Here is a 27,294-nt window from a genome sequence, read left to right on the forward strand (position 1 = left end):
CTGTCTGCCTATTATTGAGGTGATCAGCAAAGTGATTTTCCAGATGTGATCATAGTGGTGTCACAGAGTCAAGGATCATTACATCTACTGGTTAACAGCTTTGCCTATAGTATAAAACAATGTTCTTCCTTAGCTCAGTTGTTCCCCCTTAGGAAGAATGTTGTGCAATTCCTTGGAAAACCAATTGACCATAAAACAAGGCCCTTTATTTGATTTTTGTTCCCAGAATCTCTTAACTTTCCTAAGAAGGACAAGAGATTCTGGATACTGTAGTCCAAAAATGACATTTCTAAGCTCTGAGGCAAAGGTCACTTACTCCTTTAAAGCAAGCAACCATTCCAATCCAGTTAGATGCCAAAATGCCAAAACCAGCTTATCTTCTGAAAATTATAGCCCTTTAGAAGACTGGTAATGGGTGCAGTCACGTTTAATTAAAGCAGGGCTATGAATGCCCAGATGTGCATGGACTGTACCTTCCAGCAGCGTACCTAATGCTGAGAGTTTATAGGAACTGAATCCCAACAACGCAGGAGGGCCACAGTTGCCTACCTTTGCATTAAATTGGCAGGGGAATTGTTACATAATTCAGCAGTAGTAGAATTGTAAGCTGGCAAGCTGAAGAAAATTATCTCTTTATTTGTGTGTGTTGTTTAGACTATATACAGTTAGTATGAAAAGGGATAGAAGAATGCTCATATTATGTTGTAGACATGAGTTGTTTCCTATAAGTCTAATATATACATGTAAAATCAGGCATGCTTCTTAGTTCAGAGACACTTGCAACAAGTGATGCTAGTTTCTGAAATCTAAAGGTGCTGACTTAAAATAAAAAAGGTCATGTGGCAGATCAAAACTTGCACTTGTGAAATTGTCTTATGGATAATATGTGTTCTACAAAGCAATTGGCTGACAATGTACCAAGTTTCAATGTGCGTGCTTATGTGGCTTTATAGTAGAAAAGGAAACTTGGCCACCCACAACGTATTAATCAGAGCAATGGGTGTTAATAGAATTCTCCAGCTAGAAAAAGTGATGGTATTGGTGTCCACAAGCCCCCCCCCCCATTTATCTGTTAATCACCCTGGGAATGAAATGTTTATATCTGGAGAATGTTATATAATTTAGGGAAATAAATACTTTGGACAATTTTAGTTGTGCATTATAAATATCAATGCATATCTCTCAACATGTATTTGGGGCCTTGGAGTATACATATAGAACTGGATAAATGATGATAAAGGGATAGATTTCTTCTTTGTTTTCATGGCATGCTTATAGAAACAATGGATCCATACTAGCATTTTGCTAGTAAGGAGGCAGAGTGTAGTAGTTACTCCATGTTAATGTATCTGATGTTTGGGCAGGCTTTCCCTAGCTGATGGTAATTATTATTTTCTCTCTTATTGTTGGACAGCTTTTGAATATTTGTTATCTTTCAAAATTGTTTTGAAATTGTTCTGTATTATCTGCAGTCAAGAAGAAGACTAGGACTGGGAAGGGCAGCTATGAAAGAACTAGATAAGTTCCTAAAGTGCAGAGACATAACACTGAATATTAAAGTTAGGCTTGTCCAAACCATTGTATTCCTCATCACCATGTATGGATGTGAGAGTTGAACAATAAAGAAAGCAGACAGAACTCATTTGAAATGTGATGCTGGAGAAGAGTGCTGGAGATACCAATAAGTGTGTCATGATGGCCTGAGAGCCAGTGTGGGGTAATGGTTTGAGTGTTGGACTAGGCTCTTGGAAACCAGTGTTCAAATCATGGAAACTCACTGGATAACCTTGTGCAAGTCACACTCTCTCAGCCTCAAGTCATTTCTGACTTACATCAGAACTCTACAGTGAACCTACGGCAACCCTCCTCTGAACAAATCTTAAGAAACCTTTGATAGGTTGAACTTTTAATAGGTTCACCTTAGGATTGCCATAAATCAGAAACAACTTGAAGGCAGACGACAACAACAAACAACAAGATATTCAATCCTCTGTTAAAAGTAAAGGAGGACTATTTATACTTAGCTAATTGGTAAGAAAAAACAAGCCAACAAATCCTGACCAAGGAAGGGAATAATAGGAAGAAATACTTTGCCCTAAATCCTATTGCTGATCAGAGCTATACTAGACCCCCTGAATCAATTGAAGAAAACTTCACCAATTGTGGAAATCCCATTGTTTCAGTGAGTCAGCTCTAGTTGGGACTAAACATTGGATTTAAGTTTGTGTTTCTCCTAATAATATAATTCCATAGTCCATACTTCTCAAAGTCTTCAGCTTATTCTTTTATCTGTACACCCTGCTCAACTCTGTCAACATGTTAAACAAGCAGCCATAAGAAGTACAACTTTGGCAAGAGAGGAATCAGGGTCAAGGTTGTTTTTCCAGGTTTTTGGAGAATGGGAATGAAGCCATGAAGGAGTCAGGAACTGTCTGCTTTCCCCATTCCTTTGTCTGAAGGAGTGAGATACATATTCCTGTGGAACTTTTATCTCCTAGACTTTTCAACTCTCAAACTTGGTTAACTTCTAACTGTCTCAGCTTAATAGGAATAGTCTCAATCAATTTTCTCAGTTGCTTTTAAAATGTCTCCGTTTCCTTCCCCTCTCTCCAATTTGCTCCTTTGTTCTTGTTTACTTCAGTTGCTGCAAACTGAGTTTAAAATGGAAAAATAATTTATGCTCAATTAATTGAGTAGGTGGGAGAGAAGGGCTCTTCTTGCTTTTCTAGGTTTTCTCTTCATAAAATAGGAATTTTGCATGTCTTTCCCCGTTGATTACTTTCTCTCTCTCTCTCTCTCTCTCTCTTGTCTCCTGGCCATGCCCTTTTGACCACACTGTTACGTTGCTCAGTCATATGTGTCCCAGTTTTCATCTATGAAATGTTGGAGAATTTGAAGTTCTCAAGCTGAGGACATAAATAGAGTCAAGGAGCAGAATATCCTACAATTAAAGGTGCCTGTGAAGTAGGGCTGGGCGGTAGTGGTTTTTGACATACAACTAACATTAGCCATTGATGACAGATTATGGGAGTTGTAAGCAAAAAATAAAAATCTGGAAGGCAATCATTGCCCACTCCTCCTCTAAAGACATGGTCTACAAAAAAGTACAGGACAACCTTGGTGGTATTCGTCAGGGATGTAACCAGGATTTTAGGAAAGGGGGGGGGGGGGTCCAGACTAAGTGCCACCATTATAATGGGGCTTGGGAGTAGCGGTGCAGCAGCACACACGATTCATTTTTCTAATGGAAGGGGGGGTCCGGACCCCAAGAACGCCCCCCCCTTGGCTACGTCCCTGTATTCGTGGCTCTGAGTTCAGCATTAGAATTACTTGCAGCATGGTAGCAAAATTATAAGTCACCATGCTACATGTTGTGTGTTAATAAATCCCACAAGTGGAAACGTGGCTAATAAACATATATATGAAATTGCAGAGATGTGACTATTCCCTATTTCCATGTAATTCACTGGGAATCTAACACCTGGGCCAGGATTTGTCAAGCCTCTTCCTGTTAAAAGTGGTGGCTAGCTAGGCTTTTGAAGAAGAGGACAGTGTATTCCTTGTTCTCTCTTTTTCTTCCCATTTCTTCATCTATTTTGCTTCTTTCTTTACTCCAGACAAGCTGAGTTTGCAAAACAAGGACTCTCACAAGCCGGAAGACTTGTTAGTATTGGTGCTTTTCCCAGTGGGAAGAAGGCCACCCCCTCCATATGTTCTTGCAGTTGTTGGTGCAGATACAAATGGTGCAGTGTTAATCAGACTGTCCAAGCTGGCTGCCTGACAGTCCTGCTTTTCATCTGACCATTTAGGGCAGTAGGTGGGGGAAATGCATTGGATAGATCATCAAAGAATATGACTTCTCTCCCTCCAGGAACCAGCACATGCTGCATCATAAGCTAAAGTGAGGGTGCAGTGATCATAATGTATTCTTGATTATTTCATGTGCTGCTTTAAAGGGATGAATTTGACTTAACTAGACTTGGTTTGGTTTAAATGAGAACAACATCTGATCTCTGAGTCTGAAAAATTGTCATCTTTTCTTCAGCTCTCTTACAATGGAATTTGTTGTTTTTGTGTGCCTTCATGTTGTTCTAACTTGTGGCAACACTAAGGTGAGCCTATCACAGGGTTTTCTTGGGCTGAGAATGTGTAACTCATCCAAGATCACGTAGTGGGTTTCCATGGCTGAGTGGGGGAATCAAACCCTGATCTCCAGAGTTGTATTCCAACATTCAAACTACTACACCACACTGGCTCTCTAAAATGGAATACTAATGTTTAATACTTATTAGTCACCAAACAGTTCATTAAGAGACTTGACCATGTAACTGGTAACTAAAAAAAGATTTCTCATAGCAAAAACTTGCCATGTCTGAAATGCTTTATCATATCAGGAAAGGGCTTGCACAAGACACAAGCAGTGCAATCATTTAGCTTCTTTTCTGAAACCACCAGAGATTTGCAATCACTAGCAGTTTCTTTTTTTTTTAAGAACTCACTTGCAGGAAACTGGGTTGAGATATTTGTTTTGTTTCAGACAAATAAACCTTCATTTACATTTCTTGAACATTAAGATTTTCTGACTGAGAGGTTGTGTGGAAATATTTACATTTTAGCAAGCAGATGTCTCTATTGCAACTCTCACAGGTATTCTGAATGAACAAATGATTTGCTTAGACTACTAACTACAGTGACTTTTGTCCTCTACGCATGCATTCATACTGCACGCAATCCATCTGGGACTTAGTTTGCCATCTGTGTTTCTGGTTTTTTCCTCCTCCCAACCCATGATTAAGTTCTGCCATTGTTTTGCTTAGAGCCACATACATCACTAAGAATCTGGTCTATGACCAAAGGAGGAAGGCTTACTATTTTTATAATAAAACAAGAGGGTGGTTTATATAGTCATAATAATGGTACTCACTGTTGAAGATACAGCCTCAGCTAATAATAGTGTGTCTCCTCTGAATCAATGCCTGTAGGGGGTAATGGGCTGGATGAGGAAAAACAAATTAAAGCTGAATCCAGACAAGACAGAGATGCTAATTGTCAAAGGTCCTAACCTGAGTTTGGAGGTGTGTCAACCAACCAGTTCTGGATGGGGCTTCACTGCCCCTGAAAGACAGTGTGTGCAGCTCTGGGCTGTTTCTGTATCTGTTCCTCCAAATGACAGCTCAGATAGATGTGATGGCCAGGAGTGCTTACCATCAGCTTCAGCTGATACACCAGTTGCGCCACTACCTAGACCTGGAGGACCTAAATATGGTAGTGCATGCACTGGTAACCTCAAGCCTGGATTATTGTAATGTGCTATACATTGGGCTACCTCTGTACCAAGTTCAGAAACTTGAGTTAGTTCAAAACATGGCAGCCAGATTGATTACTGGCACATCCAGGAGGGATCATAGTACGCCAATATTAAAATCACTCCACTGTCTGTCAATTAGTTTCTGGGCAAGGTACAAAATGTTGGTGATTACCTTTAAAGCCCTACATGTTTTGGGTCCAGGTTACCTACAGGATCATCTCCTCCCATAGAATCCACCCCTTACACTCAGGTCCTCTGGCAGACTTTTACTCCAATCATCCAGGACTGAAATGATAACTGTTACCTTTTACTTCAGCCATCTCTAAATTGTGGAATGACCTGCCAGAAGAGATTGAACAGCTTGAATATGCTGCCAGAATTTAAAGACCAATCTCTTCTGGCAGATTTATCCAGATGATTTTTAAATTGTGAGTTTTAAATGATGAATTTTAAATTTGTATTTTTAAAATATGTCTACATATTATTTGTACTTTTAAATTGATGTGTGTTTTGATTCATTTTTAACTGATGTTGTTTGTTTGTGATTATTGTTGTTCCCTGCCCTGATCCATGGGGACAGGTGGGTAAGAAATATTGTTGTTGTTATTATTCAGAGATCTTTTGCCTAATTATCTTTTTACAGCCTTTCCTTTGATTTAATGAGTTTTGGTCAGGTATTGGCTCCAATGCAAAACCTAGTTATGAAAACATTCCTGAAATATTATCACAGTGAGACTGCCATTTACTGACTGTTTTCTCCAAACTGTCACCAGCTTTTGATCATGTTGAGAGTTGCCCTGATATCTTTGGAAATGAGCAGCTGATTAATTATTCTGTTAATTTAAAAACAGGAAGGGGGTGCGTAAATCATGACCTATAAGAGCCAGTGCTTTTCACCCCTCCCCTTGCTCTCTCCTTTCCCATTCAGAAAGCTTGCTTTGTCCTCTTCATCCTTCTTCAGCCCCAGACCTTGTCTAGACTTGCTAAAATAGCCTAGGGGACTATTACTGACCTACTCAAGCAGTGACCTAAAAAGGAGGGGGGTGCTTACTCTGATGGAAAGAACCTCAGTTGCTGGAAAGATGGACCTTAGGGGGAAATGGCAGCTGCCACTCCATCCAAGATCTCTGGAGCAATGCAGTGACCGAGCAGTATCCTTCACTTGAGATGGCTTGATTGACAGCTCAGAAGATGGGCTTTTCCACATGGCCTACCAGGACATTGCCAACAAGATTCTCTTCCAGTGCTGAGGCTGTGGGGGATGATGTTAGCTGCCTCTGGCCTCCATCATTCCTGGTTGTCCCAAAGAAACATAAGGCCAGTTGTAAGAGAGGCATTGGTTTCAGGCTTTGTTGGAAGCCATTTGCTTCAGCTTCCATATGGCAGGGATTACAGATTCCACCCCCCCCCCCCTCTTTTAATAACTCTTTTGTTCACACTTATCTTTCAGTCACCAGTTTAAGGGGTAGCCTTGGCATTCAGGTAGGAGTCCTGGTTTTGCAACTTGTGGACGAATAACAGAAAAGGAAGTGTTCTGGGGAACTCTGATATAAGAGTATATAACTCTTAATATATACAACAAAATCGTCTGGTTTTGTGTTAGAAAATAAGGGGGAAATGGGTTGAGGTGGGAAGAATCTAGCAACAACTCTGAGACTGATTTATGTTAGCATCAGCTTTCATGGATATCAATCTGCTTTTTCAAATGCCCTCATAAAGTGATATTAAACCAGAAGCACGTTTGCATGCGTGTGTGTGCTCGTGCATGCACACCTTCAAGAGTTCTGTTGACCTAAGACCTATGATGTCTCCCATGAATTTCATAAGTGTTTTCTTAGGCGAGGGATACTTAGAGGTAGTTTTGCCATTGACATCCTCTGAAACATAGCCTACAGCACCAGGTATTCAATGGGGTCTCCCATCCGAGTACTAATCAGAGCTGATCCTTCTTAGCTTCCAAGATCAGATAGGATCTGGTGCCTTTAGGATATTTAGGCACAAAACCTTGGGTATTTAGGCTATAACCCATGGTGTTTGGGGGTAATAACTGCTTGATAGATACGATGTGGTATAGTGATTTGAATGTTGAATTAGGACTCTGGACACCAGGATTTGAATCTCTGCTCTGCCATGGAAGTGCACTGGATAATATTGGTAAGTCACCCCCTCTCAGCCTCAGAGAAAGGCAATGGCAGAGGTCCTCAGAATAAATCTTGCCAAGAAAATCCTGTAAGAGAGTCACCATAATTGGTGTGAATGGGAAGACATGCAATAACATCAGCACAGTGTGATATTCACAGAAGCTCATACCAAAATAAATCACTCAAAGTTGCTACTAGATTCTTTTATCTCCACCCAATCTTTTTATCTCATTTTTCCTATTTATGCTAAAACAGATTAACATGGTTATCTCTTTGAAAACTGTTTGTTGTGTAGTATGTTTCTAAAGATGCCCTAGAAAACATTGAGAAAAATCTAAGTTCCCCTCCTTGAATGTTTTGGGAGTGCTTTGAAAAAAACAGGTACTTTAGAGGACTCCCCCCACCCAAATATTTCACTTTTGTATTTTTTTTTAAAAAAATTCCAGCCATTATTGTAAGGACTAGGACTTACAAATTATGAAGATACAATTTTAAGAATATGGATAAACAGTGAGCATGGGTAGGGGCACACAAAGCTCACAGGAGGGTGGGGGGGGGCAGGAATGATGTTTTATTTTTTGATTTAATCCTCAGTTCCATGAAACCTTTGAGAGGATTTAATCCCAATTTCATGTAACAGTGGAACTTCAGGGAATCAAATCATGTCTGTGTGCTTATTTAGCTTCTCAGGGTTTGAGCCAGATATTGAGTCTTTCTTAATATACTGTGTTCATTTAGCTGGAAAGTGCTAAGGATTCCTAGAGGGCAAGTGACTGTGAGCCCATGCTATGTCCATCTCTTCCATTCTTTCTTTTCCACTATTTACCTCAGTGCAATATATGTGCCAATAAATCTTATTTGTATGGAGTGTGAGAGCATAGTTGTATTACAGGCTAAGTGGCCGTGTTGGTGAGCACTGATACTTATCTTCTACCACTCATTGATAGCTTAGCTTATATAGCTTAGTTTCAGGAGTGTAGTTACTCAACCTCTTTCCATCTCCTTGGGTGGCACTAATGAATTAAATTTTTGTGAGGGGCTTATTTTCCATCTTTCTGTGCACTAATCATCTGTCCTAGTCAGACTAATATTTTGAAGACACTGCATATTAGCAGAGAGGAGAAGGGGCCAAGCAGAGAGAGAGGGAAGGAGGGAGGGAAGGAGGATCAATTTCTCATTTGTAAATTCCTTCCAGCTTCTTTTGCATTAATCTATTCTATATCATAAGAAAATCCACATGCACATTTGCATTTAAATAGTATCAAAATACTTATTTCTGAATATGTTTTATCACAAAACATGCACATACAAATTCTTCAAACTATGTATATCCAAAAACATATTCCATCTTAAAATCAGACTTTGGAACAGATTTTTGAGCCAAGAGTTGCACAGTCAAATTCTGAGAAATGTATAATCCACAGAGTAATTACTCTCCAGCCTCTAGGTTAGTTCAGGAGACATAGATGAGGTCAGTTTGCATGAGAATTTAAGAGATTCCTCAAGTCAAAAGCTCTTTGAAGAGCGAAAGCAGGGCCAGAGAAGAACAAAAGAAAGTTAGGCTAGGTGGGCAGAGAAATAGATATTAAAGCCATAGGATATTTGAGATGGGGATTACTTTTAGAACCAACTAAAGCCTGCTGTGATTTATTCAATGACTTCTTTACTGATCAAATCTCTCAGATAAGGGTTGATCTTGATGCTGGTATTACAACAGAAACTATAAGAGAGGTATCCAGTGACTCTGTGGATTATGTTAGACTGGATCACTTTGAGCTTGTAAATACCGATGAAGTGGACAAGCTTCTTGGATGTGTAAGGAAGACAACATGCCCTCTCGATCCTTGGCCATCCTGGTTGACCACTCAGGGAGGGGATGCAGTAACAGCACTACTCCAATCTATAATCAACACATCCCTCAGGGAGGGGAAATTTCCATCTGATCTTAAACAAGCGGTGGCTAAACCACTTTTGAAAAAACTCTCCCTAGACCCCCTGATAAGAAATAACTACAGACCGGTCTCCCTACTACCATTCTTGGGCAAGTTGATCGAGAGGGTGGTTGCCTTCCAACTCCAGGCTGTCTTAGATGAAGACAATTATCTAGACCCATTTCAAACTGGCTTAAGGGTGGGATATGGAGTTCAGACTGCCATGGTCACCTTGGTCGATGATTTCCATCAGGGCATGGACAGAGGAAGTGTGACCCTGCCCATGCTCTTGGACATCTCAGCGGCCTTCGATACCATTGACCATGGAACGCCTGAGGGAGTTGGGTATTGGGGGCACTGCACTCCAGTGGCTCCGTTCCTACCTCTCGGGCAGATTCCATATGATGATGCTGGGAGACAGCTGCTCTCGTAAAAGAGAGCTGACATCTGGCGTCCCACAGGGTGCCATTCTTTCTCCCATGCTGTTTAACATTTACATGAAGCCGCTGGGCGAGATCATCTGGAGACATGGGGCGAGGTGTTATCAGTATGCTGATGACACCCAAATTTATTTCTCTATGTCCGACTGCTGCAGTGATTAAGGATGGCATTTCTCCTCTAAATGCCTGTCTTGAGTCGGTAATGGACTGGATGAGGGAAAACAAGCTCAAGCTGAATCCATAGAAAACGGAGGTGCTTGCGATAGGTTCCCCTGGTCCAGGGATGGAAATTCATCAACCAGTCCTGGACAGGGTCACAATTCCCCTAAAGGACAAAGTTTGCAGTTTGGGAGTGCTCCTGGACTCGTCTCTACAGCTGTCATCTCAGGTGAAGGCGGTGGCCAGGAGGGCATGGTACCAACTTCAGTTGATACGCCAACGATGTCCCTACTTGGCCCAGAGGGACCTTGAAACTGTGGTACATACACTGGTAACCTCTCGTCTAGATTTCTGTAATGCACTCTACATGAGGCAACCTTTGTACCAAGTTTGGAAGCTTCAATTGATCCAAAATGCTGCAGCCAGATTGGTCACAGGCACATCCAGATCTGACCATATCACTCCAATACTAAAATCATTACACTGGCTGCCGATCAGCTTCTGGGCCCAATATAAAGTTTGGTTATTACCCTTAAAGCCCTACATGGCTTGAGCTCGAGTTACTTGAGGGAACACCTCTCCCTACACAATCCGCCCCACACACTCAGAACAACTGGAAAGAATTTATTGGAATATACAAAGATCAGACTAATTACAACTTCCCGTAAAGCATTCACAGCAGCGGTCCCCATATTTTGGAACTTACCGGAAGAGATCCGTCTCATCACCACCTTAGAAGCCTTTAAGAAGGCACATAAGACGGATCTCTTCTGGCGGGCCTATCCACCTGATCTTTTATAGTGGATCTTAAAGCATTCTCCACACCTGATTCAATAGTACAGCAACAGACAACGATTTGGCTATTTTAAGGATTGTACTTGGATCTTCGCATGTTTTTTATTGATCATCTTAGGGAGTATGGTACTGTGTAATTGTATTGTTTGATTTTACCGTTTGTAATCCTGCCTCGATCTGCAGGGAGAGGCGGGAAATATAAATAAATTTTATTATTATTATAAGTCTTGACATTTTTGTCAAAAAATTGACCCCAAAAAACTGGGTTGACTTATCCATGTAAGTAGAGCATTTTAAGTCTTCTCCTTCTCTGAGTGGAGTGGCAAAAGGTAAGAGCTTAGTTCATCTTGGGAGCACCCAAGAGAAGCACCAGCCCCCTCTGCTCTTTCCACCATGATGCTGCTTCTGGCCTTTTTGAATGCTTGAGTGGAAAAAATGGCAGTGGTGGCACATCTTTGGTGCTTCCCCTCAAAGGAGTGCCAAGAGGAATTGCGTTTAGAAGAAATAAGACATTTCTGTATGAAGACAATAAATTTCATCCTTTACATCCTTTATTATACACCCCTAAGTTTTATCCTCAACTTATCCATGAGTCATATCAAAATCCATAATTATAGCCCCCAAACTTGTGACTGTTTGGACCAGGAATGTGCAGACTTGTAGGATCTTCTTCTTTTTTTTACTGGAAACCACCCCAGAAGATTTGTCAAACAGAACATGCATTTACAATAAGAGAATTATGTGCCAAGCAATTTAATAATAATAATAATTTGTTTTATTTATATACCGCTATTCCAAAGATCACGGCAGTGAACAGCAAGTAAGCTAATTAGCAAGTAAGCTAATTTGCCCCCAACAGTCTGGGTACTCATTTTAGCGACCTCGGAAGGATGCAAGCCTGAATCGAGCTTGGGCCCTTTTGCTGGTCTTGAACTCGCAACCTTGTGGTTTTGAGTGAATGGCTGCAGTACAGGCATTTAACAACTGTGCCACCAGGGCTTTATTTTGAATACCAGAATTATATTAATAGCACCCATTAGCCATTTATTGCTCATTCTTGCTCTAAAAGGAGATGTCAAAGGAAACAGAAGGGCCCAGATTCAGCCTGGGGAGGATTATGCAGTTTTGCAGGTGTCTTAGGGCTGCAGTTCCTGTCAGGGCTAACCAGCACTGGCAGTAGTGGAAACACTGTGTCAGAATTGCAGTCTCATAATCTAGGAAGTCGTATGTGTCCCATTTTTGTTGAAATGGATCCTCAGGGGGAAACAAAGTCCAACATTTCAAGAACTCATCTTATTAATGGGTGAGAAACACCTGAGTAGTTTGATGCAGCATCTGTAAACCATCTTTCCTCAGTCTGGTGCCCTTCCAGATGTGTTGAAACTAAAACCCCTGCCGTTCTCATCCAATATGTTGGGCATGTAATATATCACGATACCTAGTTTAAAAATACATTCTGAGTAGCAGTTTTAAGAAGTTCCTTCCCTTCTGTGTGTTCTAGGCCACTGTTTCTATAACATTTTGAAATCTTTAGCTCTTCTCTTCCCTTTCTTTCTATTTCTAAAAAGACTCCCCCACTACATATACTCACCATCTGTTTAATGGTTGAACACTTGGAGATCCTGGCATGTAGTTGGGTGATTACATTCTGCAGCTGCTAGCAAGGATATGTAGCTGCAGTGAAGGCAAATGAAAGAGATGTTCAGATCCAGAAAACATATTCAGGATTAGTTTGAATCTGAATCTGTCCATGCAGCAAAATACAACAAAATCCAAAATTATCTATACAGTGATACCTTTAGTTAGACCAACTAAAAAGTGCAGTGTACATCATGCAAACTTCCAAACCACAGTTGGCTTTTTTATGAGGCAAAAAATGTTTTGAAAAATCATACAGAAGAAGAAAAATGATGTTAGAATCACAGGCCTACATTTTGCATCAGGTGTTAGTTTCGTTGTACAGTTGCCCCCCCCCCCCATTTGCATGGTCTTAATATCCATGGCCCTCGCTTACTCATAAGGAGCAAGCAGAGGGGATTAAAATGGGGTGCACACCCAAGGCATGTGCCCACAGCTGCTCGTGAGCATGCACAGCCAATAAAGCCTATGGGGCTTGAATATATGGAAGTTTTTGTTTTTGCGGGGGTGGGTGGGTGCGGAATGGATCCCCTGTGAAAACGGAGGGCTGACTGTAGTTAAGTTGGTCTTGAGCAGGGGTCGGCAACCCCCAGCCCATGGGCCGGAGGTGGCCCGCGGATAGGGTTGCCATAATTCTGGACCTCCAAACTGGGACAAATGTAGGACAAAAGTAGGACAAAATTTTCAAATGTAGGACACATTTTTTAAAAATGGGGGACACGCAAAAAATTGATGATTTTTTAAAAAAATGTTAATATAAATGCATGTTTCTTAGGCATGATCAAAATGGAGGACATTTTGGCATTGTTCCTAGACAGATGGCAGAAATGTACTTCCCTTTCTGGCTAAACTCCCCCCCCCCCCATTCCAAACAGCATATTTGGGCATTGAAGAGGAGGAAGAGTGGAAAAGGCAGAGGAGGAGGAAGAGGAGAAGAAGAAGAGGAGGAGGAAGAAGGGGAGGAAGAGGAGGAGGAGAAGAAGAGATGGAGAAGAAGAGGAGAAAGAAGATGAAGAAGAGGAGGAAAAGGAGGAAGAAGGAAGAGGAAGAAGGGGAGGAAGAAGGGGAGGAAGAGGAGGAGGAGAAAGAGAAGAAGAGATGGAGAAGAAGAGGAGGAGGAAGAAGATGAAGAAGAGGAGGAAAGGGAGGAAGAGGAAGAAGGGGAGGAAGAGGAGGAGGAGAAGAAGAGATGGAGAAGAAGAGGAGGAGGAAGAAGATGAAGAAGAGGAGGAAAAGGAGGAAGAAGGAAGAGGAAGAAGGGGAGGAAGAAGAGGAGGAGGAGGAGGAGAGGAGGAAGAAGAAGAGGAGGAAAAAGATGAAGAAGAAGGGGAGGAAGAGGAGGAGAAAGAAGAAGAAGAGGAGGAGGAAGAAGGGGAGGAAGAAAAGGAGGCAGAAGAAGAGGAGGAGGAGAAAGAGGAAAGGCTCTTTCCCCTGCCTGGCTGCCTCTGTCGCCAACGGAGGAAGCCAGGCAAGGGAATGGGGCCTCGCTGAAGCCAAGCCCCAAACCCCTGCCTGGCTGCCTCCGTCGCCATTTTGCCCCCACCCCCGGGATTCCTCCCCCCCGAGACGGAGGCAGCCAGGCAGAGGTTTGGGGCTTGGCTTCAGCCGTCCTCCAAGCCCCAGCCAAGCCTGGAGGACTCCGCGATCGCGGAGGAGCCCCCAGGGCATGGCTGGGGCTTGGAAGGCAGCCGTCCTCCAAGCCCCAGCCAAGCCTGCAGGACTCCGCGATCGCGGAGGAGCCCCCAGGGCATGGCTGGGGCTTGGAAGGCAGCCGTCCTCCAAGCCCCAGCCAAGCCTGCAGGACTCCGCGATCGCGGAGGAGCCCCCAGGGCATGGCTGGGGCTTGGAAGGCAGCCGTCCTCCAAGCCCCAGCCAAGCCTGGAGGACTCCGCGATCGCGGAGGACTCCCAGGGCATGGATGGGGCTTGGAAGGCAGCCGTCCTCCAAGCCCCAGCCAAGCCTGGAGGACTCCGCGATCGCGGAGGAGCCCCCAGGGCATGGCTGGGGCTTGGAAGGCAGCCGTCCTCCAAGCCCCAGCCAAGCCTGCAGGACTCCGCGATCGCGGAGGAGCCCCCAGGGCATGGCTGGGGCTCGGAAGGCAGCCGTCCTCCAAGCCCCAGCCAAGCCTGGAGGACTCCGCGATCGCGGAGGACCCCCAGGGCATGGATGGGGCTTGGAAGGCAGCCGTCCTCCAAGCCCCAGCCAAGCCTGGAGGACTCCGCGTTCGCGGAGGAGCCCCCAGGGCATGGATGGGGCTTGGAAGGCAGCCGTCCTCCAAGCCCCAGCCAAGCCTGGAGGACTCCGCGATCGCGGAGGAGCCCCCAGGGCATGGCTGGGGCTTGGAAGGCAGCCGTCCTCCAAGCCCCAGCCAAGCCTGCAGGACTCCGCGATCGCGGAGGAGCCCCCAGGGCATGGCTGGGGCTCGGAAGGCAGCCGTCCTCCAAGCCCCAGCCAAGCCTGGAGGACTCCGCGATCGCGGAGGACCCCCAGGGCATGGATGGGGCTTGGAAGGCAGCCGTCCTCCAAGCCCCAGCCAAGCCTGGAGGACTCCGCGTTCGCGGAGGAGCCCCCAGGGCATGGCTGGGGCTTGGAAGGCAGCCGTCCTCCAAGCCCCAGCCAAGCCTGCAGGACTCGCTGGGGGGGGGGAGTCCCGGGGGCGGGGCCAAACTGGGGCGGGACCGTGCGGACCCGCCCCAAATCGGGAAAGTCCCGCCCCCAGGCGGGATATGGGAACCCTACCCGCGGAGGCAGCAGGACCGGCCCCAGCCTGGTCCTGTCACCGCCTCCTCCTGGGCCGCACGACCGCACTGCCCTCCTCCACCGTGCGGAAGAGGAAGAGGAGGGCCGTGTGGCCTGGGGCACCGCCCTCCTCCCCGCGCGGCCCCTCACAGCCCTCCCCACCTCCCCGCGCGGCCCCGTGCCGCCCTCCCCGCGCGGCCCCGCATGGCCCTCCCCGTCTCCCAGCACCACCCACCTCCTTCTCCTCTGCCCCACCCCCAGGCTGCGCGGCACATGGAGGAGGGGGGAGGAGAAGGAGGAGGAGGAAGAGGAGGGGGAGGAGGAAGAGGAGGAAGAGGAGGAGGGGAAGCAGGAGGAGGAGGAGGGGGAGCAGAAGGAAGAGGTGGTGAGTGGCCAGCGGCCTCAAGGTTCTTTTTAATTTTATTTTGTGTGCTTTAAGTGCTAACAAGTCTCCCTTGCTTTGACAATGATGGGGGGGCATGAGTGGTGGTGATGGTGGTGGTGGTGGTGATATGAGTCAGCTTGAGAGGCATGCAGACACTGTTTCAGAAGCCGAGAGAGTGTCACCTTCCAAAGTGTGTTTTGGGTTGCTTTTTATGCTAACAAGTTTCCCTTGCTTTGACAATGGTAGTGTGATGATGATGATGATGATGATGATGATATGAGTCAGCTTGAGAGGCATGCAGGCACTGTTTCAGAAGCCGAGAGAGTGTCACCTTCCAAAGTGTGTTTTGGGTGCTTTTAATGCTAACAAGTCTCCCTTGTTTTGACAGTGATAGTGTGATGATGATGGTGGTGGTGGTGGTGGTGGTGATGATGATGATGATGATGATGATGATGATGATGATGATATGAATCAGCTTGAGAGGCATGCAGGCACTGTTTCAGAAGCCGAGAAAGTGTCACCTTCCAAAGTGCGTTTTGGGTGCTTTTAATGCTAACAAGTCTCCCTTGTTTTGACAGTGATAGTGTGATGATGATGATGATGATGATGATGATGATGATGATGATATGAGTCAGCTTGAGAGGCATGCACACACTGTTTCTGAAGCCAAGAGAGTGTGACTTTCCAAAGTGCCTTTTCTGTGTGTTTTTGGTTCTTTAATGGTGATATTGATATCAGCAAGCCTCTGAGGCAAGGCCAATGTAAATTGCTGTGATTTTTACAAACTCATGCGCAGTGATGAAAAACCAAAGTCCTTTGACCAAGTACACACTTCTGAGAAGTACACTTGGTGCAAGAACGGTGAAACCACCTTGACATACCAAAGCTGAGCATTAAAACAGAATTAAACTACTGTATTAGAATATCAAAACACATCACACATTAAAAGAATAAAATGCAATTTAAAAATATCAGTACAATTAATATTATTATTTGGAGGGTTTCTTGGCCAGTTAATTCCTTGTAGGCAGATCAAACAGCTGTGTGTAAATTGGATACACTGACATGAATGCTTTCTTGTGAATGTGAATTTTAGTGGTACAGAACATTTTGAGTAAATGAAATGGGACATGAACAGCCAGTTTTTTGTTTTGTTTTGTTTCTTTTAAAAGATTGTGACTAGCCACATTGACTGTTGAGACTCTAGGTCTCTGTAATTTTCCCAAGCTCTGTGATTACTGAGTGGTGGAAATCCAGTATTGTGGCACAAAATGCACCATAGCCCTGGTCCTTAAGCAGGGGTGACCAAGTGATGGATCCAGGGCCAATTTCATGTCCCTGACATCCTCCCTATGATACAGACTGCCAGGAATACCTAGAAATATGAAAAATCAGAAGTGTTTTGAAATTTACATCTTCGAATGGGGAATTTTCAAAAGTGAAACAGAGTAGGGGAATTAGTTTAAAAGTGAATAATCACTTCTGGAGGCTTCCAAGAGAGGCACTCCCTCCCCTCTTTTTTTTTTTTTTTTTTTTTTTGTTTATTTATTTATTTGCCAGGAAAAGGGCAAGGCTGGGTCAGTAGCTTCAAAAATGCTGTTTCCTGCTCAAAACAACCATGTACTGTACTAATTTTTCACAGAATGATCCCAAATTGCAAAGTTTTACATCAGTCCAACATTCTCCTCATCAGGGTTTTGGGACACTTGAGAAACATACTTTTGACCATTTTAATATTCTTAATATCCTTTCTTTTAAAAAAATGAAAAAACCTCAGGTGTGAATCTTGCACAGAATAAGTGCTGAACTACAGATAGTTTTGAACTGTGCCATATTAGAAGACTTTTTCACAACAGGAGAAAGTGCTAAAATTACTAATGGCTAATGCCCTCAAGGAATTGTTTGGGCATACACGAACCTGTGTCATTTTTACAATAAAGTTTTCCCTGCTCTTCTTGGAAGAGGATAGGCAAAACACTAGGGAAAAAAAGCTTTCCCTTCTTTGCCTCAAACACCTGCTCCTCTTAGGCTCTCCCTTAAGAAAGAAATGTCTTCCTGATCATGGCGTTCCTGAACCTCTGTCCCATTTGGGAGGACTGGTAAAAGGTCATCAGACTTACCATGTCCTGATTCTCCTTCCTGGACATTCTATGTGAGATCATTTGGCACAAGTTTTCTGACTTGTCATGATTGCTTCCTCCTCTATGTTTTCAGGGGTGGTGATTGAGTTTAAAAAAATCAGTTCCTGAGCCTGAACACTTTGCAGAACACACAGGGTTGCTTTTATGATGTGATTCCGACCATGTTTTCAGACTATACTAGTGTCTGTAATAGCAATAGCAATAGCAAGTACATTTCTATACTGCTTATCAGTGCACTTAAGCACTCCCTAAGCAGTTTACGATGTGTAAGCTCATTGCCTCCAACAAGTTGGGTACTTATTTTAACGACCTCAGAAGGATGCCAGGCTGAATCAACCCTGGAGCCCCTGGATAGGACTGAACTCACAACCTTGTGACTTGTGAATGAGTGGCTGCAATACTGGCATTTAAGCACTGTGCCACCTGATGGAGTCCTGGAAATATCTCCACTGCTTTTGGCTAAAATGATCTTCTACTTATATTTTATAAGCAAGTCTAACACCTGGGATTATATTTGTATTATACACAGGTGAGGTGATTGGATTGTTAAAAACATTCCTATTAGTTATGAGCAGGTACTGAAAGTAGGTTTTTTGCTGTTTTTTGACCAACTTAGTTGTGAGTAAGGCAGTAAATGAGTTCTTGAAAATAACATCTCTGTGTTAAAAATAGTCAACAGAATCTTGCTTTAACTTGACAGTGCCTGAGTTTGGGGTTTTAACCTTGCAGTGGTTTGTGTTCTATGTTCTGTTTATTTTGTTCTCTGCTTTTGAAAATAAAGCAGAATATCCTTCTATGCATCCCACCCCATCAAGGAAATCCTTGATCAATTAGCACTTGGGTTTCACCATTAGTAAATACCACGCCAGTCTCGGGTTGTGGAGGTTTCTCTACAGTTTTACAGTTTCAGCTGTTCCTTACAGAGCTGTATGTGACTGCAGCAGTCTTAACTGTGCTAGGGGCTCCACTTTAATAAACATCCTAGAAAGTGCAACTGCTTGTGCAGTTCTTAATAGCAGTGTTATCTATGAGTGCTTCAGCTGCAATTGGAGTAACACTGTTACACCACCACCTTGAAAATGCTAATATTCCAACCTTGGTTTCCCTTCATGAGCGCGGGGATGCAGATGGCTGTTCCTTAGCATTCATACCATGCTGATTGTTACTACTGTTGTTTCCTCTGTGTTTCAGCTGGGATGAGAGCAGTTCCATTAGCAGTGGCCTCAGTGATGCCTCAGACAATCTCAGCTCAGAAGAATTCAATGCCAGCTCCTCCCTCAATTCACTGCCTTCTACCCCTACAGCTTCTCGCAGGAACTCTGCCATAGCGGTAAGTAGTGCAAGTACTCATAGTATGTTCAGAAGCTACTATTTTCTGTGGTTTTTCAGAAGATTTGAATCTGGAGAAAGAATCTGAATGGAATCAGTGTTTCTTCTCTCTTAAGTATGAGCTAGTTATAGTGAAATGGAAGAATATTGTTAAAATTCCATTGATGTGTGTTGACTTTTTATATAGGTGTGTATGTGTTTGTGAATACACAGACATGTATATGTATGTATATGCAGAAGCACACACACACACACACAGAGCAAGATCAAGTCAAATGATGGCTACTATGAAAAAAAGAAGGAGGCATGTATACTGTTCTGATTGGTCTCAGGGCAAAAGTGACAATTCCTGGCACTTACAAATTTCACTTTATGTTATGGGAGAAAAGTATACCCTAGGTAAAATCCACGTCCTTTGACACAAGAGGGACCTGTGCTTTTGGAAATGACAGACTGGGTTTTCTCATTTGTTAGATTAGTGTAAGCTGCAGCAGTTTGGAACACACAGTGATCAAGGGCTGCATCTTAGTACATGCCTTGTTTTTAGTGTTAGACTGAGACTTGAGAGATCCAGGCTCATGCTTTCACTCAGCCATGAATCTCACTGGGTCAGCTTGGGCTAGTCATTCTTTCTCAGCCTGATCCTACCTCATAGGGCTATTGTAAGGATCAAGAAAGGAAGTGGAGAGCCATGTACACACTCTTTAACTCATTAGAGGAAAGCTTGGATATAACTACAAGTAATCATAAATTTGAGCCAGTGTGGTGTTTTGGTTTGAGTTTTGGACTATGACCATGGTCACTAAGGCTCAAATCCCTATTGGCCATAGAAACCCACTGGGTGACCTTGGGCAAGTCACACACTATCAGCCTGAAAGAAAGACAAAGACAAAACTCCCTCTAAACAAAACTTGGCAAGAAAATCACTTGATAGGGTTAGCGTTAAGCCTTAGGGTTGTTGTAAGTAAGAAATTTCTTGAAGGCACACAACAACAACAACAACAACAATCATAAATATGCATGTAGAAGTCCTTGACGTCTCTGCTTTAAAGAAGATCAGGTAACAGGTGATAGAAGGCATCTTTATCTAGGGTATTGGAGAGCCATGCCTGTTCAGAACAGACAATGCTGACATGGGTCAGTAGTCTTGTTTGCCACAGAACAGCTTTCTATGTATTTAGGAAGCTGTAAATGTGTTACAGTGTGAGGAGATTGAAAGTAATAAACTGACACCTTCCTATTGTGGTATCTGCCTTGCAGCTGCGTACAGACTCTGAGAAGCGATCACTGGCAGAGAGCGGGCTGAACTGGTACGGTGAGCCAGAGGAGAAAGCTCAGAAGAAGATGGACTATGACAGTGGGAGTCTGAAAATGGAGCACAGTTCCTCCAAATGGCGACGGGAGCGCTCTGAAAGCTGTGATGAGGCTCCTCCCAAAGGCGGGGAATTGAAAAAGCCTGTCAGTTTGGGCCCACCAGGTTCCTTGAAAAAGGGCAAGACTCCCCCTGTAGCAGTGACTTCCCCCATTACACACACAGCCCAGACTCTCAAAGTGGCAGGTGAGGTTGGAACAGGGGGTGTAGTTGCCAGCTTGCTTTATGTTCTGGTGAGGCACTGAGGGAGTCAAGATTGTATCATGCCACCGTGGACTTGTAGCTCAGTGAAATCAGAGCACAGAGAAGGTACTTTATGGACTACATAATGCTGACTGGGGGATTCTGCAAATTGTAACCCCAAAAGTAACTTCTCCAAGCTTTGGATGAAATATTTTATTATGCTCCATTTGCAAAAATACTCTTAAGGGGCTATAGAGATGGGTGGCATGCAGCCGCCCCTTTTAGCCCTGGATCGGTGCTGCTGCAACCGTACACAGAGGCACCGATCTGCTCCCTGGAGGGAGCAAAAAGAAGCTGTCCTAAGCAGTTCCCTGGAAGGGGTGTTATAAGTGCTGCGGAGTGGCATTATGACACCCCTTCCTCGCTGCGCTGTTTGCGCACTGCAACGGAGGTGCATCATCATGGAATGTGCTGTCGAGAAGAGCGCGTGCTAGACTGGTACCCAGGTGACAGTGTAAAGGCTTTGAGTGTGCAGACGCTCAGACCTCGCCCCGCGCAAGGCTGGCACAAAGTGCCGGTCTGCATAGCCCCTAGGTTCTAATGTTGCAGTTGTAATTGATTGCTTTATGCTAGCTTGAAGCTGGGGAACCTGTGGCCTTCTCCATGTTGATGGACTGCTTTCCCAAACATCATCTTCATTGCCACTGTTTGTTGGGACTGATAGGAGTTAGAGTCAAAAAATATCTGGACAGACACATGTTCTCCAGCCCTCTATCTGGTTAGAATTACAATTGCTCCATCAAATAAAAATTGAGTGTTGATATCTGTGGCCACTAATGCCTATGGAAGATTATCCTTTGTGCTTAGCAAATGAAACTCACCAGTAGTGGATGTATTTTTTTGCACCCCCCTCCCTGAGATTTTTGCATAATTACTTCCATTTGTTAGTTCCTGTTGGAGTTCAGAGAAAGAAGTTGGGTTCTATCTTGAGCATGAAAGGTGGAAGATTGAAAGATTGGTTTTGAGTCTAATCTACCTTTCCCACCAGACAGGAAAGAGTTTGGCAATTACAGTGGAATAACTGGCATAGAGAAGTCTCTCTTTTTCTCTTTGGGAGCAGGGGGAAATCAAAAAGTATGCTGTTTTCTTGTTCTTGCTTCTTGCTTTGTATAATTTTAACTTAGTCTAATATTTGGAATAAATTCACTAAGGAAAAGAAAAATAAGTACAGTACATAAGGAGATCCACATACAGGCATCAACCTAGGAGCCCCATTGGCCCCTTATGAAGACTTCCTGTAGCTCTATCAGCAGTAGGAAAAATACCATTTGAAGCTGGCTGCAGAAATGGCCTCTTGTTTTAACAGTCTCCATTTTTTTCCCTGACTGATTCTTTTTTATTCTCTTTCAGGTAAACCTGAGGCAAAAGCAACAGACAAGAACAAGTTGTCTGTAAAGAATGCTGGCCTGCAGCGCTCTTCTTCTGATGCTGGCAGAGATCGGATTTCAGATGCCAAGAAGCCTCCATCTGGGCTCACACGAACTACCACTTCTGGTTCCTTTGGGTACAACAAAAAGCCACCTCCTGCAACTGGCACTGCCACAGTGATGCAAGCTGGTGGGTCAGCCACACTTGGCAAGATCCAGAAGAATTCTAGTATCCCTGTCAAGCCAGTCAATGGCAGGAAAACTAGCCTGGATGTTTCAAATGCTGCGGAACCTGGTTTTATGGCCCCTGGGGCCCGCACCAATATTCAATACCGGAGCCTGCCACGCCCAGCCAAATCTAGCTCCATGAGTGTGACTGGCGGGCGTAGTGGTCCACGGCCTGTCAGCAGTAGCATTGACCCCAGCCTCCTCAGCACCAAAGGGGGGATCTCTGTCTCGCGACTCAAGGAGCCCTCTAAAATTGGCACAGGTCGAAGCACGCCTGTGCCAGTGAATCAAACGGACAGAGAGAAAGAGAAAGCCAAAGCCAAAGCTGTGGCACTAGACTCTGACTGTGTCTCACTCAAGAGTATTGGCTCTCCGGAAAGCACTCCAAAGGCTCAAGGTGGCCACCAGATCCCTGCCAAAATGGCTGAGCTGCCACCGACCCCACTCAGGTAGGAAATGGGGGTTTCTCAAGAATTTTATATTTTAAACATTTTATAAGGTAATAACACCATTCATATGGGAACAATTTTATTTAAGTAAATTCAATATTTAACTCAACACATGTAAATTTTCCACATAAAAAAGTCTGAGAACAGGCGGAGTAGAGATCGGACCTCCAAATCTCACACTCCCCAAATGGTGGGATAGGCAGCTCTTGCACCCCCCATGCAGGTCCCACCGTTTGAGAACCACTGAATTAAAATATTTACAACCTACCTTATATTAGGGGATGTCAGGGCAGTGTACAATTGTAAACAATTTAAACAGTTCAAAGTAATAATTCAAACAAATTAAAAATTAAACAAGTTGAAGCAACTAAATAAAAGAGTTAAAACAATGTACATGTAAAGTAACAAATCAGGCCCTCAAAGCTTAGCCACATTTTGCCTTGGCACCAGACAGAAACCATGGTCAGTACAAGTCAGACCTTCTGACTGATTCTTGATCAAGCAGTCACTCAGTCCCTTGATTTATTATGTATTTAAAAATATGCTCAAGGCAATCCACAGTGAAGCAAAACAAAAATAATACTACTTTCAGGTGCATGTGGTAAGAAAATATGGGAGAGTCTTCTTGGTAGCTGCTCCCAGGCTCTCCCTTCCCAGAGAGGCTAGACTGGCACCCTCCCTGCTATCTTTTCATAAGTAGGTGAAGGCTTTTTTGTTTTGGCAGGTGTTTGATGGCTGATTGCTTAGGATGAAAAGTTTCTTTCAGCATGTGCTATACTGTTTGTGTGTTGTCTTCTCTGTAATGGGCTTGTTTTTAATTGCTTTTAATCCTGTTGCTAATTTACTTATATTTTTAATTTGTGTATAATATGAATTCGAAAACTGAATCTGTTTCAACCTTTCTAACCTACTATGAGTCCTTGTCAAGGGAAAAGTCAGCAGTTAATAATAATGATAACAGCAACAGTAATACATTTCTAGTGAAGAAAAATAGTACCAGTTTAATAAAAAGTAAATAAAGGATGCATAACAACAACAATATTACTTGCTAAAACAAAATGAAGCATCCTTTGACCTTGTTAACAGCAAGAGAAGAAGATGAGTAAGACCTTTAAAAGCAATTTAGAAGAAGACAGAGCCAATTGAAAATCCCAGTTGATGGTAAGAAGAAAGTGACATATGCTCTAGCCTAGGTATCAAGCAGAGCTTTGTTTTAAGAAATGGATGTTAGTGTGTTGTCCCTTCCATAATTTCAGTTGTGCTGAGGGAATAATACATAAATCCATAGCCTATGACTGACAGGGCATGATATACAGTGTGCCTATGCTCGAGCCCCATTTAAATGAATGGGGCTCATGCATGCGGCGATGTGGCGGTGCACGTACACCACAGGTGTGTGCCCCATTTGTCCCTATTGGACGCACCGCCCCTTCCTCCCCGCTCAACTTTCAGAGTATGCTGAAAGCCACGTAAAGCGCGCCCGCATATAACATGAGTACACTGTATATATAGAATCATTACAAACAACTTTTCTATGCAAATATAGCTCTGAACCCTAGTTGCTAATGTTTCAAATTTATCAGTTAGTGGAGTAAAATACATCAAAGCTACCCTTGAATCTTCACTGTAGTGGGATGACTTTTTGGGACAACATAGTGATCGCCACATAGAGAGACTTCTTGATATAATCATAAAAGGCTTCAAATATAAACTGTTAGTCTGGGCATGGGCAGGGGGAGTGTGACCCTGTTAGTGCTCTTGGACCTCTCAGCGGCCTTCGATACTATTGACCACGGTATGCTTCTGGAATGCCTGAGAGAGTTAGGTATAGGAAACGTTGCATTGCAGTGGTTCAGGTCCTACCTCTCGGGAAGGTTCCAGATGGTGATGCTTGGGGACAATTATTCGACCAAATCGGGTGTCCCTCAAGGAGCAATTCTGTCCCCAATTCTGTATAACGTTTACATGAAGTCGCTGGGTGAGATTATCTGGAGACATGGGGCAGGGTGTTATCAGTACACTGATGATACCCAAATATATTTCTCTGTGTCTCATGCTGCAGCAGTGACTAAGAATGGCATCTCTCAATTAATGTCTTAAGGCAGTAATGGTCTGGATGAGGGAATACCAACTAAAGTTGAATCCAGATAAGACAGAGGTACTTGCTACGGGAACCTCAAAACCGGGGATATGTTCACCGGTCCTAGACAGGGTCACACTTCCCCTAAAGGACTGTGTTCATAGTTTGGGAGTGCTCCTGGACTCGTCACTTCAGTTGACAGCTCAGATAGATGCGACAGCCAAGAGTGCTTGTTATCAGCTTCGGCTGATACGCCAACTACGACCCTACTTGGCACCGGGTGACCTAGAAACAATAGTACACGCTCTGGTAACCTCTCGATTGGACTGCAGTGTGCTTGGGGCTACCCTTGTACCTAAGTTAATCCAAAACATGGCAGCCAGGTTGGTCGCTGGAAAATCAAGAGGCGACCATATAACTCCAGTTCTGAAATCTTTACACTGGCTGCCAATTAGTTTCTTGGCACAGTACAAGGTGTTGATAGTCACCTTTAAAACCCTACATGGCCTTCCATACAATCCACCCCACACACTCAGGTCCTCTGTGACAAATTTACTACAGACTAAGAAGAGCAGACTTGCTGTGGCTACCCAGAGGACCTTCTCATCGACTGCTCCTAAACTTTGGAATGACCTGCTGGAGGAGATCCATCACATAACATCTCTTGAGGCCTTTAAAAAAGCCATCAAGACGGATCTCTTCTGGCAGGCATTCCCAGACTAATACATGGGCTCTCTCCACTGTCCTACAACTATGCCTTCTTGACTCACCCCTAAACCTCCTCATTGTAATGAGGATAAAATTTATTGTAATTTTTATTGCGATTTTAATAACTGATTTTATGCTGTTGTATTTTAAATTGTGGGTTAGGGATTGTGTTAGTATTTTACTATGTTTTATTTTTGATTGTAATCCCCCCCCCCAATCATCCGGGGAGAGGAGGGCTATAAATAGTAGTAGTAGTAGTTCTGGGCCAGACCTTTGGACTTGATACACATATCAGCGTGCTGAGTCCCAAATGGGTGAAAGTGGGTATTATGAGCATAGTTTGTTGAGATACCAAAGTTCTGCCAGGTTATTCAGACTTCACTTCCCACTCTATATAGGATTTTCTTATAGTTGGAATGGTTTCACTGCCTCCTGATTGTCACAGAAAGGTGTATTCATGCTGGTATGGGTAAACATCTATACGATCCACTCCCTCCAGTTTCCTGATCAGAATTAGTAGAAACAGTCTCTTCTTAAAATGAAAGAACTTGTTCTCAAAATTCTACAGGTCTTAAGTCAAGGTTTTGTTTTTGCTGCTGCAATTTATATTTAACAATGAATGATGTGGCCTCAGTCATGCAAAATCATGTGCTCATAGCTGTGTCCTGATACTCTGCTGCTGCCTTGCAGGTCAGCTGCCAAAAGCTATGTAAAAGCCCCTTCTTTGGCCAACTTGGACAAGGTGAACTCCAACAGCCTGGACCTTCCTTCTTCAAGCGAACTCCACCAGATGCATGGTGGCAAACTGCAGGAGGCACATCCAGCTTCAGTGAATGTGGGCAGCCACCTTACATCGTGCTTCACTCCAAGCCCCGCTCCAGTCCTTAATATTAACTCTGCTAGCTTTTCCCAGGGCCTGGAGCTCATGGGTGGCTTCAGCATCCCCAAGGAAACTCGCATGTACCCAAAGCTTTCAGGCTTACATAGGAGCATGGAATCCTTACAGATGCCTATGAGCCTACACAGTGCCTTCTCAGCAGGCAATACGACAGCTCCTACTGCTTCTCCTACCCCACCTGTTGCTGCTGAAGAGGAGCCCAGTGAGATGGCCTGGATGGGAAGCCCCAGAATCACACATCTAGAGAGGTAGAAGAGTGGGAATGGGATAGCTTTTTACGTGATGGAATGTCCCCTAAGTTCTTGGAAAAATTTAGAAATGAGTTCTTCATAAAGCAGGGTCTTTATGACACTTCATCTCTCACAATCCCATTTTATTAGCCATACTGGTTAGGATTTCTGGGACTTGAAGTCCAAAATATGTGGAAGACCCAAGATCCTCACATCTTTCATAAAGCAATTACTAATCCCTATGATTAATTTCTCACAATACCACCAAAAAACTACTTTTAAAAAAATCTGGAAATGTGGCAAATTCTAATGACACCACTGGTAGAAATGCTCCAGGATTCTCATCTGAGTATGCTCTGCATTCCCAATCTTCATAACTACTTTTTCTTCTACTAGGAACCACAGTTGTATGCAGGCATATACTTAACAAATACTGTTATTCACTTCCTTCTCTACAGCTCTAACCGTGACCGGAATACATTACCGAAGAAGGGACTAAGGTAATCCTCTGCCCCATCCTCCCATTATTCACTATGGGTTTTTCAGTACATGATGATCAGCCAAATTCATTGTTTTTCAGAAATGAATACTGTACATAATTTTATGTCTTCTGTTTATCTCCTACGTAAGTAGGGAACTTGATCTGTCGTGGCATTCCAGAGAGAAGATTCCATAGGAAATCAGTTTGCCATGTTAATTTATAAAGTGGCCCA

The 27,294-nt window shown here is 43.7% G+C and overlaps 1 protein-coding gene across 8 annotated transcripts in view; it reads left to right on the plus strand.

Annotated features, from left to right (window-relative positions):
- The window catches only part of NAV1 (neuron navigator 1), a 391,844-nt gene that overhangs the window by 315,874 nt on the left and 48,676 nt on the right, over positions 1-27,294 (plus strand). For 7 of the 8 annotated variants that reach the window (XM_089514299.1, XM_089514293.1, XM_089514297.1 and 4 more), the window contains 5 exons: positions 18,869-19,007; positions 20,267-20,564; positions 21,972-22,665; positions 26,144-26,599; positions 27,040-27,081. In XM_089514299.1, the coding sequence (XP_089370425.1) occupies positions 18,869-19,007; positions 20,267-20,564; positions 21,972-22,665; positions 26,144-26,599; positions 27,040-27,081 (1,629 nt within the window). The remainder of the gene's footprint in view (positions 1-18,868; positions 19,008-20,266; positions 20,565-21,971; positions 22,666-26,143; positions 26,600-27,039; positions 27,082-27,294) is intronic. The other variant, XM_089514296.1, reaches the window with a different exon arrangement.

The sequence above is a fragment of the Sceloporus occidentalis genome, unplaced genomic scaffold (assembly GCF_023333645.1).
Source record: "Sceloporus occidentalis isolate IW3139 unplaced genomic scaffold, rSceOcc1.0.p SCAF_3, whole genome shotgun sequence".
Classification (NCBI taxonomy): domain Eukaryota; kingdom Metazoa; phylum Chordata; class Lepidosauria; order Squamata; family Phrynosomatidae; genus Sceloporus; species Sceloporus occidentalis.